This window comes from Myotis nattereri (genome assembly GCF_964212035.1).
Source record: "Myotis nattereri genome assembly, chromosome: 16".
Classification (NCBI taxonomy): Eukaryota; Metazoa; Chordata; class Mammalia; order Chiroptera; family Vespertilionidae; genus Myotis; species Myotis nattereri.
In genome coordinates, this window is record NC_138091.1 from 36961385 (window position 1) to 36981135 (window position 19751).

A 19751-nucleotide genomic window follows, 5' to 3' on the forward strand; every position below is an offset into this window, starting at 1 on the left:
CTATACCCTCTAAATGTTCTATAATAAATACATATTTATGTTGCAATAAATAAAAACAAAACGGAAAATCTGTTTTAAAATTAAAGTTTTAAAACCAGCCTTTTCAATTATCTAGGGCTGCTGCAAGTGCTGTCCAGGTTCTATGAAACCTTGAAAGCAAATTATCACAGCAAGGTGCTTTCCCCAAGCCCTTCCGTTCCAGAGCACATACTTACACCAACCAAAATTTCCACTGATTGAAACTGAAAGAAGAGCATGAAACAGTTAACTACCTCTGCCCCGGGTTGACACCCAAGGCAATAATCCAAACTGTAGCTCTTAACCTTTACATCCTTTGAACCCATGCCACCCACTGAGCTAGTAGAGTTCTCACTACTCACCAGCAGAGGGACCCTTAGCTCCTCTGTAACAAAGGGTGGTATGAAGTCTGATAATGATAGAGGATTCATCAGCCATGTCTTCCAAATTTTTTTCGGAAGAAAATATTTAAGTGCTTCAAAAGATGAAGAAAAATTAGTTGTAGAGGTCAAAGATGATTGTATGAAAGTTAAGTATTAGGATACTTTAAAATATTTCATGGGGTGGGGGTGGAAGAATACAAGGAGGATACAAGGTGATGGGGGAAAATAAAATAATTAAAAATTTTCAAAAAAAACACATATCATCAATAGGGCCCAACTTGATTGACATTTTAAAGACTCCAATTATTGAAACTAACATAAGTAACTGAAAAGTCAGCTCTCTGCAAGAAATTACAAAGTGAGGCAATTGAGCCCTAATAGCTTTTGGTGTAGGGAGAGAAAAAAAGTCTGTAGATGAGAGAATAAGATGCCAAGAATAAGCATAAACCAACCATCATATCTGCAAACAGCTAGCCTTGAGAAAAGATAAAAATCCTTGTATTTATTTGGAAAGGAGTTTTGTTCAAATTGTTTCAAAAGACTATGACAATGCAAGAGTCTTTTGTCTTCAAATAAAGTACAAGTTCTTTACTATCTTATCTTTTTTATTCACTCGTGTATTTTTCTTGATGATTAGAGAGAGTCTGGGAATTGTTCCCATTTCTTTGGTGGGCGAGGTATAGAAGAATCTCATTGCTTCCCTTAGGTTTTTTTTTTCTTTTTAAATATATTTTTATTGATTTCAGAGAGGAAGGAAGAGGAAGAGAAACATCAATGATGAGACTCATTCATTGGCTGCCTCCTGCATGCCCCCTACTGGGGATCAAGGCAACCCAGGCATGTACCCTTGACGGGAATTGAACCAGGGACCCTTAAGTCCGCAGGCCGACGCTCTATCCACTGAGCCAAACCGGCTAGGGCTCCCCTTAGTTTTGACTATGGGAAGAATCTGCAATGGAGACAATGATCACTGGTTACCCGTGTGCTAAGTCTAGTACTGCTCTCCTCAAGTCATTAATCCTTCTCTTCTCCCAAATGGTAGTCATCCCTCTTCTGGAAATCATCTCAACTAGCTTTATCTTCTATTGACAGCCTACTTTCTTCTAGGCTCTTGTGAGAATCGGTGTGTAGTAATTATCCAAATAGAAATGTAAGGCTGAGATGTACTCATGTCACAAAACTATATCTGTGCATGATCTGGACCAGGGGTGGGCAAACTTTTTGACTCGAGGGCCACAACGGGTTCTTAAACTGGACCGGAGGAGGGCCGGAACAAAAGCATGGATGGAGTGTTTGTGTGAACTAATATAAATTCAAAGTAAACATCATTACATAAAAAGGTACGGTCTTTTTTTTTTTTTTAGTTTTATTCATTTCAAACGGGCCGAATCGGCCCGTAGTTTGCCCACGGCTGATTCTGGACTGTGCAAAATAAGCTTGGATATGGATAATTCAAACAGGTTATAAAAAAAAAAACTTTAAAGTATTCTCCTCGGTTATTTATTTCCTATACTTCCCCCAACCCCCCAAATTGTATATGGATATTTCATAGCTTTTCGCACTATGAAAAGCTGATTCTAGAGGCTGGAAAATTGCCCTATTTCCTCCCGCTGCGAGCTACCTTCCTCAATTCTTTTGGCCAATCGGCTCTACCGTGGAATTGCCTTCCAACCTGCGTGCAACGGGGACCTTTTGGATCCCAGCATCGGAAGGGGGCTCCAGTGGAACGTCTCCCGCCCTCTCGCCACCAAGCGAGTCCACCAGAGGCCACCCAGACCCCGGCCACCCGGCTCGCCCCGCCCCCTCTTTTCCCGCCCGGACCCCGCGCCTCCGGAAGGGGGCGTGGCCCGCAGGAAGTTCTCGCGTGACGGAGCGGCAGGTATTTCCGGCTCCGGTATCATGGCAGACTCCAGCCCGGAGTCCGGCGCGAAGAGGCCGCAGTTCGGGAGCCGCTTGCTGAGCGACCCGGCGCGGGTCTTCCACCACAATGCCTGGTAACCGCCCTGCCCCGCGTGCGGCCGGCGGCCCGCCCTCCGCCCCCCGCCCTGGGCGCCCCGCCGAGCCCCTGGCCGCAGCCACGGGTCCCGCTGCCCGCCAGGCGCTCTGCTCCCCGGGGAGGGGCGTTCCGAGGCCGGCGACCCAGCCTGTCCGCAGCTGGGACGCGAGGCCCCTGAGCGGCTGTTTGATTCTCCCAGGGACAATGTGGAGTGGTCGGCAGAGCAGGCCGCGGCGGCGCAGCGGAAAGTCCGGGAGAACAGCACCCAGCGGGTTTGCCCGGAGAAGCAAGGTGCGCCCCGGGGTCTCTCAGGGGATCCCACCGCCCAGCGACCTGCTGGACGCGCCCTCCGGGAGGCCGGACACCCGAGGTTGCCGAGAGCCTTTTGTTCAACTGGGCTCGGGGGTAGAACAGGAGATGTGCGAGGATGGAAATGGGGTACCCCGGTCAAGTCATGTTAGGGCATAGAGGGTGTTTTTTTTTGGGGGGGGGGGGGAAGAGGGTTGATACTGTTTTCTAGTGCTTACATTTTTAATTATGTTGACTAGACCCGTATTAATATGGCTGGCCTCTGGCAATCGCCACGGTTGTTTTAGAGGAGGTATTTTCCGCATGATTACACTTTGCCTGAGGAAATGTTACCACTGAAGCTATCAAGTGGTTGGCTTCTAAATGTTGGAAGAGGGGACTAATGACGGGTGAATTATGTGTCTTTTCTTTGTGTACTGGCTGTGAGGCTTTGGGGCCCCTGGCAGGGAAAGATGGGAGAAACGGAATGGAGAGAAGTCTGGCCAAAGAAAAAGAGACTGCTTCCGGAGAGGGGGATGATTTCACTGCAAAATATTCCTAGACGCTAAAACTCTATGTTGGGCCTGTGTCCTAAGAGATGATTGAAGGTAGGACTAGCAGTTGGAGAGTAGCTCCCACTGAAAGAGTTCTGTGCAACAATTAGAAGATCCCAGTTACAAAATATTTACCTTGCATAGTTTGACAGAGCAAGTTAAAGGTGAAAGAGAATTTGAAAATCATGTGATCCAATAACCTCTTTTTACAATTAAAGAAACTTGGACCCCAGGACATGAAGTGCCTTACCCAGAGGTAAGCAGTTGGTAGTAGCAGTGGTGGAACTAAAACCCGACTTCTTAGATTTTTATTCTTCTACTACACTAGTCAAGGTCCTGTATTGGCAACGAGCAGAAAACTGAAATCTAGAGCACCCTTGATCACCTTCAACAAAGCTTGATCACCTCCAAGCTTTCTTTTAAACAGTCCACGCTTCTTTAGTATATATATCCTGTCTTCTGTCGTTGAAACTCTTACTCGGCTGAAGACATTTTTTCCGTGTCAACATTCTGTTTTCCTCTTACCTTCTTTCCATTTTTAGTATCCACACTCTAAAGAACCACAGACAAAGGAACATATTTAAAGAAGAGCTGCCTGTATCAAAACCATTGAGTTCACATGGGGGACAAACGGAAGAACCTGGGATATTTAGCTTGTAAAAGAAGATCTAGAGGGGAAATGACTGCCCTCAAGCACGAAAGAGTTGTTTTGTATGGTCCTGAGAAATGGTGGGACCTTTTGGCCAGAAGTTATTAGACAGATTTTTTTTTTTTGAACATTAGACTTTTCTGATAGCTAAGAGCCATCCAAAGATGTGGGAGAAGAATTGATAGGTAGTTCTGCCTAGGCAGAAGTTGGACTCCATAGAAGGGCAAGGTATGGAGGGAATTCACGTATGATAGGTCTAGCACTAAATGATCTCCATCTCTGAGACTATGGCTCTCATTGAGGATACTTTCAGTATAAAATGACATTTGATGGCAAGGTGACAGTTGACAGTAGATACAAATAAAATGTTGAGAAATGGTTCTTAAAATCTTTTCTTAAACATTTACAGTTGATTATGAGACTAATGCCCACAAATATTGGAATGACTTCTACAAAATCCATGAAAATGGATTTTTCAAGGACAGGCATTGGCTTTTCACTGAATTCCCAGAGCTGGCACCTATTCAGAACCAAAATCACTTGGTGGATTTGCTCTCAGAGAATAAGAGGAGCGAAGTGCCTGAATGTGGGAGCAATGCGGATGGACCCGGTTTAATAACAGAAGAACAGCACAAGTGCTCTTCAAACAGCCTTGGGCATAAAACACAGACTCTTCCTGTGGAAGAGAAGGTAACTCAGAAACTCAGTCACTTGGAAATCTCTGCTGATGAGTTTCCTGGATCCTCAGCCACCTACCGAATACTCGAGGTAACTTTTCTTTTTGTCCTGGTAGTAGGCTAGAAAAGTTGTAATGTTGTGCACATGGTCAGCATAGAGAGGCTGACCACAAAGTGACATCTGTCTGCAGAAGACTTGACCCTTATGTTGGCCAGGAATCACCTCCATTAAAAAAAAAAAATTTTTTCCCCCATTGATTTCAGGGAAAGGAAGGTAGAGGGAGAGAGAGATAGAAACACCGATGAGAGAGAAACATCCATGGGCTGCCTCCTACGTGCCCCCTACTGGGGATCGAGCCCGCAATCAGGGCATGTGTCCTGACTGGGAATTGAACCAACAACCTCCTGGTACATGGGCTGATGCTCAACCACTGAGCCACACTGGCCAGCCTCACCTCCATTTTTTAACTGAAATGCCCTAAATGTAGACCAAGATATTTGGTGGTTGTGGCAAACAAAGATAGATCACCTGAGGTACTACCTAGGACATCATATTGCATCTGAAAGTTACAGGTTGTATTGCACCTGCCATCTGGAAGAGTCCCAGGCACCAAGGCAACTTCTATTAATGGTGTTGCAGAGGCCAGGGTAGACCTGGAAAAGTGTCTAGCTCGGTGCTGTAATGTAAATTCACAAATGATGACTACCTACTCCACTGGAAGCTGGTTAGCCTTGAGATTGAGTCCTGTGGCATGGCCTTGTACCTCTTACCCTCCCCAAGCAGAATGGGGCTTCTGGCTCTCTCTCCCTCCCTCCCTCCTTCCCTCATAGTTTTTTGAGGATGTGTTGAAATGGTTTATGTAAAATAGTTAAGAATAGTGTCTGGCACATAGTAAGCCCTTAGTAAATGGTCACTGTTTTTATTATTGCCACACCCAGTACTGTATTTAAGGACATTGTAATCATGGTTCCCTTTTCATTAAATTTTCCCAGTCTATTAGAAATGTTTTTCTGTGATATAGTAGAGCTCAATATGAAAATAATTCATCTACAGGACCATTCACTAGAATTCAAAAAGTAAAAGCAGCTCTGACCGGTTTGGCTCAGTGGATAGAGTGTCGGCCTGTGGACTCAAGGGTCCCAGGTTCGGTTCCGGTCAAGGGCATGTACCTTGGTTGCGGGCGCATCCCCAGTGGAGAGTGTGCAGGAGGCAGCTGATCGATGTTTCTCTCTCATCGATGTTTCTAGCTCTCTATCCCTCTCCTTTCCTCTCTGTAAAAAATCAATAAAATATATTTAAAAAGAAAAAGAAAAAGTAAAAGCAACCCTGTTGACAATAAATGAATTTTTTTTTAAAGTAAAAGCAACCCATACCTTTTTTTTCTAGACCCTTCGGCTAATAAAAGCCCATGCTACTTCTGTACTTGTTCCTGAGGTCAAGGTCAGGGAATGTCATAGATACTGTTTAGCTCTGGTCACTACATCATCCCTAACACAAGTGGGCAAGATTATCTATTGTTGATTATTTATCTAGCTTTGGTAATTGATTTGGAAAGTTCTGTGATTAATAATTCATTTCTGTCTGCAGGTTGGTTGTGGTGTGGGAAACACAGTCTTTCCAATTTTACAAATCAACAAGTAAGTATGTTGTGAAGTTTATGACAGCAAATAGGAGGAAAGTGAGGGGTTGTTTATCAAAAGTTTTACATCAAATATAACTGGTTATTGGGAGCCATAGGTTACAGGAGATTTGCATTTCTACATTATCCAGTTATAGATTGTTTTGACTTAATCTGATTTATATGTTAACCTTTGTCATCAAGGAAATCAGTGAGATTTAAACCTTTTACATTGTTAGTATATGGTACTGTTATAGTTTAACCCTGTTACTCAGGAAAGAGGATAGACATAATCCAGTTTGTAATGTAATTCTTCTGCTGTTTTTTTTCTTCCCATTTCAGTGACCCAAGACTCTTTGTTTACTGTTGTGATTTTTCTTCCACAGCTATACAACTGGTCAAGGTAAGTGCAGTGGCTCCTTTCAGTAATTTCCACTGATTAAAGGGGAAGGGTCTTCTAAAAATCATGGTTTCTAGCTATTTCCTTACTGTACTGTGGTCTAAAAGTCAAAGATTTACTGAAATAGCCTGGAGGAGAGGAGAGGGTCAGACAAATACAGAGTCTGCCACTTGCCAGCTGTGTAACTTCGGGCAGCTCTTATGACCTCTCCTAACTTATTTTTTAAGGATTGAAATGAGATGATTGTTCAGCCAAAGTTCTTTGTGTTACAAGTCGCAGAAACATGTAGACAAACTCAACCAGTACAGTGGAATGTCATAGAACCCAAGAGCATCAAGTGTAGCCAGGACTGAAACTCAGCCCTGAAGCGGTGTCCGATATCAAGGCTAGTTGGCTTGCCAGTGAGGCGTTGCCGCCCCTTCCATCACTACACCTCCCTCGAGTTCATAGTGTCCTATCTCTCATTGCCCAGTGCTCACTTACCTTTTTCAAATTAGTTTTCTCTTTGCAGACTAGCTTTCTGTAGTAGGTTTTCCCTGGTTTTGCACATGGCCCCCACATGCTTGCCCCTCCCAGTTCCTTACAAGTCCACCCTGTTCAGGTATTCTCAGAACCTCACCAGAATGACTGTACCAAAGACTCCGGTCTTGGTTAACCCAGCCCAGCTCGTAATCTCTTTTGCTAGCCGGTTTGGCTCAGTGGATAGAGCGTTGGCCTGCGGACTGAAGGGTCCCAGGCTCGATTCTGATCAAAGGCACATACCTCGGTTGTAGGCTTGATCCCCAACCGGGAGGCAACCAGTCAATGTGTCTCTTTCACATTGCTGTTTCTCTCTGTGTGTCTCCCCCCTTCCCTCCCACTCAAAAAATCAATGGAAAAATATCGTCGAGTGAGGATTAACAACAACAAAAAAAGGAATGTGTGCCTTAATGATTAGAGCTCTATTCCTCAGAGGGAAGTAACTGCAGTTAGACTTAAAGCAAGATTAGTTTACCTTGAGGCTCTGTGAACATTTTCTAACCCATGTGGTGTCTCTCTCCTCCAATTATCTGCAGACAAATTCAGCATATGATGCAGCAAGGTGTTTTGCCTTTGTTCATGATTTGTGTGATGAAGATCAGAGTTACCCGATTCCCAAGGATAGTCTTGATATTATCATCCTCATATTTGTTCTTTCAGCGATTGTTCCAGACAAGTAAGTAGTATAAAAAAAGCAAAGCTTTAGTCATGGACCTTGATATCACAGTTGGGCCCTAAATAAAAATAAATGTTCTGACAGACAGAAAGAAGCCTCTCCATCTGAAGTGATAGAAGCATCTCAACCGTTTTCCTGAATTTGTCTTGAAGTCCAACTTTTGTTTCAGCCTCTAAAACTGCTTATTGACTTCATTGGTGGATTCTTCTTTTCATTTTTATGGTATAATATCCCCAAAGAATGGGGGGGACATCTTTAATGGGTATTTGGAGAAATTTCATATTGATAATCTCAGCATGCTGTTTCAACATCTCATTATTGGCCTTTTCAAGTGAACCAAGGCTTTTTTTTCCTCTCTCTTTTTTTTATTGATTTTAAAGAGAGGGGAAAGGAGAGAGAAAGAAACGTTGCTTTATTCCACTTAGTTATACACTCATTGGTTGCTTCTTGGATGTGCCCTGACCGGGGATTGAACCCACAACCTTGGCATATTGGGATGTTGTGTTAACTAACTGAGCTACCCAGCAAGGGCATAAACCAAGCTTATTAACAGCACAGAATGTACAGTGAAGCCTAACTCAGCTATTCTCTGATACTTGAGTTCTGTGGAAAACAAGTATAGTAGAATTTCATAAAATCAATTTAGGTAAAAGACAATTGCTGTACCCTAAAAGATACCGTTAAAGCATCGACATAGACATCTTGTCTTCCTAGTAAAATACCGTCTCAAGGAAGCAGTGTTGGTTGGAGACCCGGGGGAGTGATTAATTTTCTCCAGCCCGTCTTTCCTCTAGAATAGCATTGAGTCATCTGACCTGACAGGAATATTGTGAGTGTGCAGTAAAAGTAGATACAGAACAGCCTAAAGTGCCTGGCATGGCTCAAAACATTAGTAACTGCAGAAGTTTAAATGCTACACCTTTAAAAAACTTACGTGGACTGAAATGCAGCATTAAAGTTAAAAATAAGTTATTCAGTAGTTAAATAAACTTTCAGATGGTTTTTTGTAAGTTTGTGGTGTTTATACTTCTGAAGTTAGAAAAGCAGAATCCTGTACCACGCCTCAATATGAAAAGTGCAGTAGGAAATATGAAGCACTTTGCTCAGTTATCATTTGCATACTGACTGTCACCATGTAAATTGTAAGTTCTTGAGGTTCAGTCTTTACTTAACAAATGGAAAGCTCTGCATTCAAACAGCTTGAGCTTAGAGGGGAAAGGACGATGAGTTCACTAGAGTCCCATAGCAGGTGGTGGGAGCACAGGGCAGGGATGGCTTCCTCAGGAGGCAATCCCAGGAGGAGAAGGAAGTGAGCCAGGCAGAGTGTGCCACTTTTCCAATGGTGGAGCCCTAAGACAGAAGGAGGTTATCCTCAGTTATTAGCAGGCCCCAGAAGGCACATCAGAAGTTTGGATGTCTGCTCCCGTTCTGACTAAAGCAAGGGCAGAGGATCTAAGACTTCAGGGTTAGGAAGTCCACGGTCTTTTTAGAATATGCAGCAAGGAAAAGGAATCTTGCCCAACCTGGTTGAGTGTCCACTTATGAACTACGAGGTCACGGTTCCATTCCCTGTCAGGGCACATGCCCGGGTTGTGGGCTCCATCCCCAGTAGGGGGTGTGCAGGAAGCAGCCTATTGATGATTCTCTTTCATCAATGATGTTTCTATCCCTCCCTTCCTCTCTGAAATTGATAAAAAATATTTTTAGAAAAAAGAAAGGGAACGTTATCCTTAAAGAGGCCTGATCTTCATTCCCTGTACCCCACAGGATGCAGAAGGCTATCAGTAGGCTGAGCAGGCTTTTGAAGCCTGGAGGGATGATGCTTCTGCGAGACTATGGCCGCCATGACATGGCTCAACTTCGGTTTAAAAAAGGTATTTTGCTACTATAATCAAAACAATAGTTTTGCCATCAGAATAGACACTAGAATTATAGCCTCATATGTAAAACCACTTCGTACATGACAAGGATGGTCTGTTTTTGAAGGCTTGTATAATCTAGGTATTAGGGAGGTCTTTTTAACCAAGGCCGCTACTTTTAAAAGAGCTATTTTTAGAAAAAGACATTTGATTACATAAACAATTTTAAATGTGATGGCAAATGATGTCATTAAAAAGTTAAAAGACAAGTCTTTTTGGTGCATAAAACAGATAAAGACTTAATATCTGTGCTCTTCAGGGGACTCTTGGCAAATCGATAAGGAAAAGATCAGTGACCCACCCAAAAAGCAGGGAAGGAATATTTTAGACTTGGTTCACAGAAGAACATATTCAAATGGCCAAAAACAAAACTTCAAGGGAATAAAAGAAACAATGAGATATCAGTTCTTAAACCTATTACTGGCCGGTTCAAAGAGATGTTTCTCCACTACTGGTAAAACAAATTGTTATGGCCTTTTATTTATTTATTTTTTTGATTTCAGAAAGGAAAGGAAAGAGAGAGAGATGGAAATGTCAGTGATAAGAGAGAGTCATTGATCAGCTGCCTCCTGCACACCTCCTACTGGGGTTTGAGCCTGAAACCCTGGCATGTGCCCTGCCGGACCGGCAATCCAGGCAATGACTTCCTGATTCATCGGTCGATGCTCAACCACTGAGCCACACTGGCCACTCTGTTATGGCCTTTTAAAAAGCTACCCTATATTATCTACTCAGTCCAACAGTCCTTTTGGGAATTTTTCAAGAACCAGCCATAATACATACATGAGCAATATCTTGGAAACAAAGTGAGTGCCTCTATAGGGGCATGCTGCCGGTCTTGGGAAGAGGTGTTCCATTTTATTTCCAAGTGAGAAGAGCAGTGCATAGATGAGTATTTCAGACTTGAGCCCACATGTAACAGTAGCTGGGGAGAGAAACGTAGGTAAGTAAAGCAAGTGAGATTATGTTGACATTCAAAAGGTGAAGGATTACACACCAGGGTGTTAAATTGATATACAGTCGGGAGTTAGCAGCAGAAGGGAGAGCATGTCTAACATATAAAGAGTATGTGTTATATATATGAATATGTGTGTAGACACATGGAGAGACATGCAAAATGACACTCGCCAAAATGGTATTGGTGGCTTAGACTTAAATTTAGCGATATTGTTTGATATTTATTTATTTTATTTTTCTTCCCTCCTCACTCCCCCCCCCCCCTTTTTTTTTTAACAAAGAGTGGATGGTATTTATTTAATCGGGGAAAAGGCGAAAACACAACCTGTTTCAGCAGGAAACAGAACTGTAGAACCAGGGAGCTGAGAGTCACATGTATAAGTTACTTAGCCTGCAGTTTGATTATTCCCTTTGGCTGTTCTTCTCCAAAGCACCATTCCTTTGTAGAAGAAAAATTGCAGATCCCTGCAAAGTACCAAGTATAAGCAAGGAAGAATTCTGTTCTCTGCCCAGGAAGATGATCTGTGGTGTGCATTTGATTGACAATGAAATTTAAGGAAGTGCTTTAAAGTTTCTCTGATTTTTGCCACATTGCTCTGCAGGTCAGTGTCTATCTGAAAATTTCTATGTGAGAGGTGATGGCACCAGAGTTTACTTCTTCACACAAGGTATGGAAACAACACTCATCTTTATGTCAATACTTCCAAAGTATATTAAGTGTTCCTCGGTGGACTTCCAGAAGTAGGGTCATCTGGCCTTCCTACCTTTTACAACCTTTTCCTGTCCTTTCCCGTCCCTCACAGCCAACCTGAACTGCTCACTGTTCTCCAGATAGGCTCAGCTCGTACGTCTTCAGTCCTCCGCCTTGTTCTTCTGCTATCTGCCCTTCCTCTCTGTCACATTGTTCAAAACGGGGAAATTAGCCCATTTTGCAAGACTCCAGGGCAGCTGTTTCACCCTCTAATCTGGGTTGTGCCTGAGATGCACCTTAGTTAGGGGAACTCACCATTCACTGGGTTCCAGATATCACTCTGAACTGCTCGCCCCTGCTGCTCGCCCAGCTGCAGTTTCCTTCTCCACCAGTGCCTTAAGAACACTCCATTGCTGGGACCTTTGTCAGATCACATATTTTTCTGAGCCCCTGGTTAAAGTGATAGAATCTCTCTTCTTAAAAACAAACAAAAAAAGGACTTTCACAGACATATAGGTAAATCTTTACATGTAATTTTAAGGTATTCATAGAGCCCTTCTTGAAAACACCTCCCTATCAGCTGACTCTTAGAGAAGCTCTCCCTTCAGGTTCCATAATACATAAACATCTATTTTCCAAACTAGATGAACTGGACACACTTTTCACGACTGCTGGACTGGAAAAGGTTCAGAACCTGGTGGATCGCCGATTGCAAGTGAACCGAGGGAAACAGCTGACAATGTACCGAGTTTGGATTCAGTGCAAATATCGCAAACCTCTTCTGGCCAACACTGGCTCCTGACAGGATGGGGCTCCTTGGCTTTTTAACAGAATATTCACAACTGGTGTCTTGTTGATGTTGGACAGTGCAAGGAATCAAACAAACTTGAGCCTTGGACCTAGGAAAAAGTTACTTTTATCAAGATTCAAACAATCACGCTTTCTATTTGTGAAGCCCTTTAATGTATACTTTCCTCCAGCTTTTTCTTATTGAGATCTCAAAAAATCTTTCTTGCCATTTTATAGTATCTTAATAACCGAAGTATTTATGGAAATTGGGAATTTTAAAGGCATCAAGAAATTATTTCCATGTGCAAGTATCATGTATGATAAAGTGCCATTTGACTGTATGTTTCATTAAGTTATTTGAAATGCAAATACCTGGTTCCAAGGTGTTTTAAGCACTTTTCCCTTCTCTAAGTAACCTGTGTCCAAAAATTAAAAGGATCTTCATTTTTAGCAAAATTGTGTTATTTTTTATTGTGTCCTTAAATGTTTGACACAAAAGGAATTGAGAGAACTTTATTTTAGCCACTTCACTTCTGAATGTGATCGTCATCAGTGTTACCTTTTATGTTCTGCTTATTTTCAGTTATTATTTTTACGTGTTTTTGTCTTATGGTCTATAACGGGTGGGCAAACTTTTTGACTCGAGGGCCACAATGGGTTCTTAAACTGGACCGGAGGGCCGGAACAAAAGCATGGATGGAGTGTTTGTGTGAACTAATATAAATTCAGAGTAAACATCATTACATAAAAGGGTACGGTCTTTTTTTTTTTTTTTTAGTTTTATTCATTTCAAAGGGGCCAGATCCGGCCCGCGGGCCGTGGTTTGCCCACGGCTGGTCTATAAGTTATATGATGTTATATATTTTTTAAGTATGTTTTTATTGATTTCAAAGAGAGGGAGGGAGAAGGGAGAGAGATAGAAACATCAATGATGAGAGAGAATCATCAGCTGCTTCCTGCATGCTTCCTTCTGTGAATTGAGCCCACAACCTGGGCATGTGACCCCACCGGGAGTCGAACCGTGATCTCCTGGTTCATAGGCTGATGCTCAACCACTAAGCAACACCAGGTTGCAATACCAATACCTTTGGTATTCCTTTTTTTTTTTTTTTTTATCCTCACCCTAGGATATTTTTCCTTAATATTTAGAGAGAGTGGAAGGGAGGGAGGGAGGGTGAGGCGCACACACACATGGATTGGTTGCCTCCCGAATGCATCCCGGATCAAACCTGCAACTCAGATAAAAGTGCCCGAACCCGAAACCCCTCTGTACTCCAACCAACACTCTAACCACTGAGAACACTGGCCAGGGCATTATATATTCTTAATTTTACCAAATAAAAAATGTCAATTCCTCATTCCTACATTTTGGAGTTTCAAATTAAACTTAAATATTTTCCTAATTGTTTTATTTTATATGTGAAAAGACAAGCAATTTTTAAAATAATTCCAAACTTACAGAAAAGCATAGTACCAAGAATGTTACAGGAAGAGTCACTTTTTTCCTGAATCACTTTTAAGAGGATGTAATTCCTGTTGTAAGACATTCTCCTATATCACCAAATAAGTCTATCAGAAGTAGAAGTTTACATGGAAACGCTCTTACCCACAGATAACCAAGTTTTCCCAATGGTCCCAATATGGCCTTTATCACTTTATTTTTTTAGAAAGCCATTTTGTTGCACTTGGTAGTGATGTCTCAGCCTCCTTCAAGCTTGTTTTCATAACCTTGACATTTGAAGATTACAGGCTATTTTGCAGAGGGCCCCACAAATTGGATTTGTTGATACTTTATGATTTGGTCCAAGTTCTGCCTTTTTGGCAGGAATATCAGGTAATGCCGTGCTGCTCCCATTCCTTCCTGTTAGGATACATGCTTTTTAATTACTCCATTGGTGATGCTAACCTTGATTATTATTTTTTTAAAAGTATATTTTATTGATTTTTTAGAGAGGAAGGGAGAGGGATAGAGAGTCAGAAACATCGATGAGAGAGAAACATTGATCAGCTGCCTCCTGCACACCTCCCACCGGGGATGTGCCCGCAACCAAGGTACATGCCCCTGATCAGAATCGAACCCGGGACCCTTCAGTCCACAGGCCGATGCTCCATCCGTTGAGCCAAACCAGCCAGGGCTAACCTTGATTATTTAATTGAGGTGGTGTCTGTGGGGATTCTCCACGAAAAATTACCAGTAAATACTTTGTAGGGGAGTGTTTTGAGACTACAAATACCCATTCCTCACCAAACTTTATCCCCTGGTTTCAGCATCTTGCTGTTTCTTGCCTGATTGCTACTCTAATGGTGGTCACATAGAGATTCTAACCCCGTTACTCCTATCTTTATTGGTTGGCGTCTATAAGGAAGACTTTATTTTCTCATCCTTTTATTTAATATGGACTCACGGGTTTCTTTTTTATTCAATGGTTTACTATCGTACTATCATATTTTTTTTAAATATATGTTTTATTGATTTCAGAAAGGAAGAGAGATAAAACATCACTGATGAGAGAGAATTATTGAATGGCTGCCTCTTGTATGCCCCTACTGGGGATCCAGCCAGCAAACCCAGGCATGTGCCCTGACCAAGAATCGAACCGTGACCTCCTGGTTCATAGGTTGATACTCAACCACTGAGCCACGCCGGCCGGGCTACTATAATATTTTAATGTTCATATTGTCCTAGATTCGGCCAGCAGGAGCTCCTTCAAGTGCTTCTGTAACCTTTTGATGTGTCCCAGTTATTCTTTGAGCACTTCAAGCACAAGTTGTTCTAGGCTCATCTTGTACTTTTTCCGCCCCAGTCTGAATCAGCCATTTCCCCCAAGGAGTGATGTTTCTTTAGTGGAGAAAGGTATTTAGAAACCAAGCTAAGTGTGCTTATTGCTATTGTGGTGTTCCTGTTCCCAGGCCACCTAAGTGGGTGGAGCTGAGGGATATATGTATGTACCTATACATATACTCACATCTATGTTTCTGTACTTAAATATATTGAAAACCATCAGTTCAGATCAATACCTTTGATTTCAATCCAACACCACAGAGTTTATTCTAGTTTTGATTCTCCCTCTCTGTACTTGCAATTCCCTTTTCCAATAATTCCAAACTCCCATGATCCACACTGTATTGGACCAATCATTCTTTTGCCACTGCCCACACATAAATGCCCACACCTCTCTAGGGCTCTGATTCCCAACTCCAAGCCACTGTTGCCACCACTTATACAGACACCCTCCTCACCCTGCCCTGGGTCCTGTGCCCCCAGAGGCCACCACCTCTCTGCCCCTGTGCTAACATCTACTTTGGTTGGCTTCACCTGATGAATGTAAAAAATGTGGAAGGGAGCTCCCATCTTTTCATTGCAAGGAATGTATTTAAAAGGAAAAGACTGAATCACTGGGATGGTATTTCATTTATCTTTTGTAATGAAGAACAGATGCATTAACTCATGGTCCACTGAAGACCCTCTAAAGCAACGGTTCTCAACCTGTGGGTCGAGACCCCTTTGGGGGTTGAACGACCCTTTCACAGAGGTCGCCTAAGACCATCGGAAAATACATAATTATATATTGTTTTTGTGATTAATCACTATGCTTTAATTATGTTCAATTTGTAACAATGACAATACATCCTGCATGTCAGATATTTACATTACGATTCATAACAGTAGCAAAATTACAGTTATGAAGTAGCAACGAAAATAATTTTAGAGAGAGAAACCTATGTGAGAGCAGAGCTCGGCCGGCGTGGCTCAGTGGTTGAGCGTCAACCTATGAACCGGAGATCACAATTCAGTTCCGGTCAGAGCACATGCCTGGGTTGCAGACTTGATCCCAGTGTAGGGAATGTAGGAGGCAGCCAGTTGATTCTCATCACTGATGTTTCTATCTCTCTAGCTCCCTCTTTGAAATCAATAAAAATATATATTTTTTTAAATGTGAGAGCAAAACATTATCTGCTGCCTCCTGCATACCTCCTACTGGGAATTAAGACCGCAACTTGGGCATGTACCCTGAACTGGAATTGAACTGGCAACTTTTTGGTGCACACGATGACACCTGACCAACTGAGCCACACTGGCCAGAGCAATAGAAACAGGTTTTTTTTTGTTTATTTAATTGTTTTAATATATTTTTATTGATTTCAAAGAGGAAGAAAGAGATAGAAACATCAATGATGAGACAAAATCATTGATTGGCTGCCCCCTGCATGCCCCCTACTGGGGATGGAGCCTGCAACCCAGTCATGTGCCCTGACGGTGAATCAACCATGATCTGGTTCATAGGTCAACACTCAACCACTGAGCAGCCTGGCCGGGCAATAAGAACAGTTTTTATTCCATCTTCCTGGCATCTGACTTAGCCTTCGGCTTAGGTAAAACAGATGAGCCTTTTCCTGACCGTGGTCCCTTTTCTTCTCTGCCATATGCTAAGCTACCTGATTATGTCAGGCTAACTTGAACTCCCTAAGGGACTTTGCGTAATTTTTCAGCCATGGAATTGCTAATGATGAACAGAGGACAATTAAACATGGTCAGAGTAGATTAAAGTATGACCTTAGTGCCACTCAAACAGACTGGACTACCAGGCTGACTCCGAACGGCTTCTTTTGATATTTTTAATGCAAAATGAAAAGTGCACTGTTGGCTGGGAAGGTAGCTCCACGTGTGAAACTGCTCAGGAAGTTGTGTGGTTTAGATTCAAGTCTAATAGAGAAGTGTTTCTGAAACTGACTGATCTTCCTAAGTAGTGTTAATTTGGCTGAGGAGATCAAGTTCAATGTTGTTTGAAAAATGAGAGACAATTTAATTTTAAACAGGTGCATTGTAGCCATTGAGTGGATCCATGTTCCTGAAGGTGGTGTTCAGGGTCAGGGTGTAACATGATCACCCAGAGAGCATGGGTCTTTACACCACGAAAGTGATTCATCTCCGATTTTTTGTACTTTAATTTGACCCGGGCCTCTGCTAATGCCGTCAAACTTATGCTTTGTAATGGTCTGCTACCTGCCTTCATGTAAGTTCATACTCTCTTGGGCTCTGATTGGAAAATTAGGGCCTTGGAACCTTAGTAGGAAAGGCAAGTCTAATGGACTAAGACATCCTATTTTCCTCTATTTGATTCCTCTCTTCGCTTAAAGATGTTATTTTAGTAATAGTGGGGAATTCTATCTGTAGCTTACAAGATGAGCTCAGGACAAACAGCTTCTTTCACTCTTCACAAAGGCCCGTTCTTCGGTTTGTGGCTGCAGCTGCTATTTTCAGAGCCTGGCTGCATCAATGCATAACAGATTTCTGTATGTGTCTTAATTTTGTGTGCAGGTTATGATTTGAAAGGTGGAAGAAGTCCTGGTGGTGAATTTTGCTAGTAAAAACACGGAAATGGTAGATCACAGCCACCTCACTTTATTTCAATGAATTTCTAGGTTTGAGATTGGACATTGTCTCTAGCCCAGTGGTTCTCAACCTTCCTAATGTCGCGACCCTTTAATACAGTTCCTCATGTTGTGGTCACCCCCAATTTCATTGTTACAAATTGAACATAATTAAAGCATAGTGATTAATCACAAAAACTATGTAATTATATATGTGTTTTCCGATGGTCTTAGGCGACCCCTGTGAAAGGGTCGTTCGACCTCCAAAGGGGTTGCGACCCACAGGCTGAGAACCGCTGCTCTAGACTATAGTTAGTGGACTGCACTGTGTGACCAAGTTATACGACAGGTAGCCACAACCAGATCCTATGCTCCAGTGGGGGACCCTAAGACACAATAGCCAGAAGTCTTTTTTTTTTTAATGTATTTTATTGATTTTCCACAGAGAGGAAGGAAGAGGGATAGAGAGCTAGAAACACCGGTGAGAGAGAAACACGGATCAGCTGCCTCCTGCACACCCCCCACCGGGGATGCGCCCGCAACCAAGACACACACCCTTGACCGGAATCAAACCTGGGACCCCTGAGTCCACAGGCCCACACTCTATCCACTGAGGCAAACCGGCCACGGCAATAGCCAGAAGTCTTGACCAAAAGCTCAAGGTTGGCATTTTCTTCCTGAGATGAGCCCCAAATTGCATTGATTCATTCCCCATCTTTCTTTCTCTGGGTTTGGATTTCTTCATAAAATCTTAAAATATCCTTAGAAAGAGTCATATTTTAAACATTAATCAGCAATAACATGTTAGAAAAACACCTCCAAGGGGATGAGCAGGACTGGAGGAAGCCCTGACGTACCCTGTACCCTGCCCTCAGCAAGCCCCCTCCCCCCACACACACACCCTTCTCATCCTTGCTTCCCATTACTCTGTATATTGTGTGATTAAGGCTGACGCTCAGTGGAGCTCACCAAATGATGAGCTCCTTGGGGGAACTCTGTATTCTCAACACTTAGCACAGCACCTGGCCCTTGGTTGGGGCTCATGAATGAGGACTGCCCTGCTCAGTACCCTCCCACCTCTTGAGACACCCACTGACACATGGTTTGCATTTAATTTCAGAAGACCACAGAGTACAGGGTTCTGGTTGCAAGAATCAGCGACTCAATCTGACTTGAATGAGAAAACACAAGTAGGAGACGGGGTCTGTGGACCCCGGGGCAGAGATGTAGACAGGCCTCAGGACAGCCCCGGAAAGTGTGTGCTCACCCCGCTGCCCAAGGCCCTCTAAGGACCTTCTCTCTGCTCCTCAGGCCGGTTGCAGAGGTGACCATAACTTAGCTCTGAAGGCCCAGAGTTCTTCCCTGTCGACACCCTTGGCCAGTGTCTCCACTGTCCCTCAGTCACATTACATCATGTGGCTCTATCTTCCTCATGACATGTAGCACTGTTCTGATTGTCTGCCTCCTGCCTCTAGACTGTAAGATCTTTGGGGTCAGGGACTTGGTTTACTTTGTGCACAATTGTATCCTCGGTACTTACAATGGTGTCTGGCACATAGTAGGTGTTCAATAAATATTTGCTGGGTGGGTGAGTGCATAGAATGTCACCTAGAAGCTTGGTCTGTAGACAGCATCAGGCGTCAAAGTGAGGAAAAGTCAAATTCTGTCATCTAATCCAGTGAAAAATAGTAGGGCCAGAGCTAATAGCCCAGGGTCTTTGGACAGAAGGTGACCTCAAAATGTTTCCCAGAAACCAGGCATACCTGGGAAATAATAGGGTGAGGTCCAGCAAGAGAACAAGGCTGCACAGCTCCCTGAAGCAGGAGGCCCCATCAGGATGGTTGAAAGATGCAGAAATAATACTAGGAAAGCCCACTGGCCTGGACCCCATCGTATAGAGAGACTGCAAAGGAATGAATGAGCTGATCTTTGAATCTTTAAATGCCACCAATACTCAGATAATTCCCAAATATATTGCAAGCTAAGGTCTCACTAAACTCTTGAACTAGTTTATCTAAATACTTCCTGGATAATTCTCTCCCCTGAAAGCCCTTGGGTACCTCAAACTCAATCTGTCCAAAGCAGCTCCTAAGAGCACAGACTGGAGTTGAAATCCTGGAGTTGCCATTTCATTTGTTCTCTGTGTCATCTTGGCCCAGTTAATAAATTCCTCTGGTTTTCAGTTTCCTTAACTATGAATCAGATATAAACAGTAATAATAATCCTTCCGCCCTAGTGGGCCC

The 19751-nt window shown here is 42.9% G+C and overlaps 1 protein-coding gene across 3 annotated transcripts; it reads left to right on the forward strand.

Moving 5' to 3' along the window:
• Positions 1-2273: 2273 nt before the first annotated feature.
• Positions 2274-12591, forward strand: METTL2A (methyltransferase 2A, tRNA N3-cytidine). 3 transcript variants are annotated; one of them, XM_081108829.1, is made up of 9 exons: positions 2295-2395; positions 2597-2688; positions 4298-4656; positions 6154-6203; positions 6527-6587; positions 7640-7779; positions 9547-9653; positions 11258-11323; positions 11991-12591. In XM_081108829.1, exons 1-9 carry the CDS (start codon positions 2301-2303, stop codon positions 12146-12148), a joined length of 1128 nt encoding a protein of 375 aa, XP_080964955.1. In that variant the 5' UTR covers positions 2295-2300; the 3' UTR covers positions 12149-12591. The 3 variants fall into 3 exon arrangements, with proteins under 3 accessions (XP_080964956.1, XP_080964957.1, XP_080964955.1); XM_081108830.1 differs by lacking the exon at positions 11258-11323 and having other exon boundaries at positions 2274-2395; XM_081108831.1 differs by lacking the exon at positions 2597-2688 and having other exon boundaries at positions 2292-2395.
• Positions 12592-19751: the final 7160 nt, after the last annotated feature.

What these genes read in the sequence shown, in the direction of transcription:
- METTL2A (XM_081108829.1), top strand. Translation starts at nt 2,301, where the DNA reads ATGGCAGACTCCAGCCCGGAGTCCGGCGCGAAGAGGCCGCAGTTCGGG. An exon ending in CCAATTTTACAAATCAACAA is followed by an intron (nt 6,204 to 6,526) that starts GTAAGTATGTTG and finishes TTCCCATTTCAG; the next exon opens with TGACCCAAGACTCTTTGTTT. An exon ending in CAGCTATACAACTGGTCAAG is followed by an intron (nt 6,588 to 7,639) that starts GTAAGTGCAGTG and finishes AATTATCTGCAG; the next exon opens with ACAAATTCAGCATATGATGC.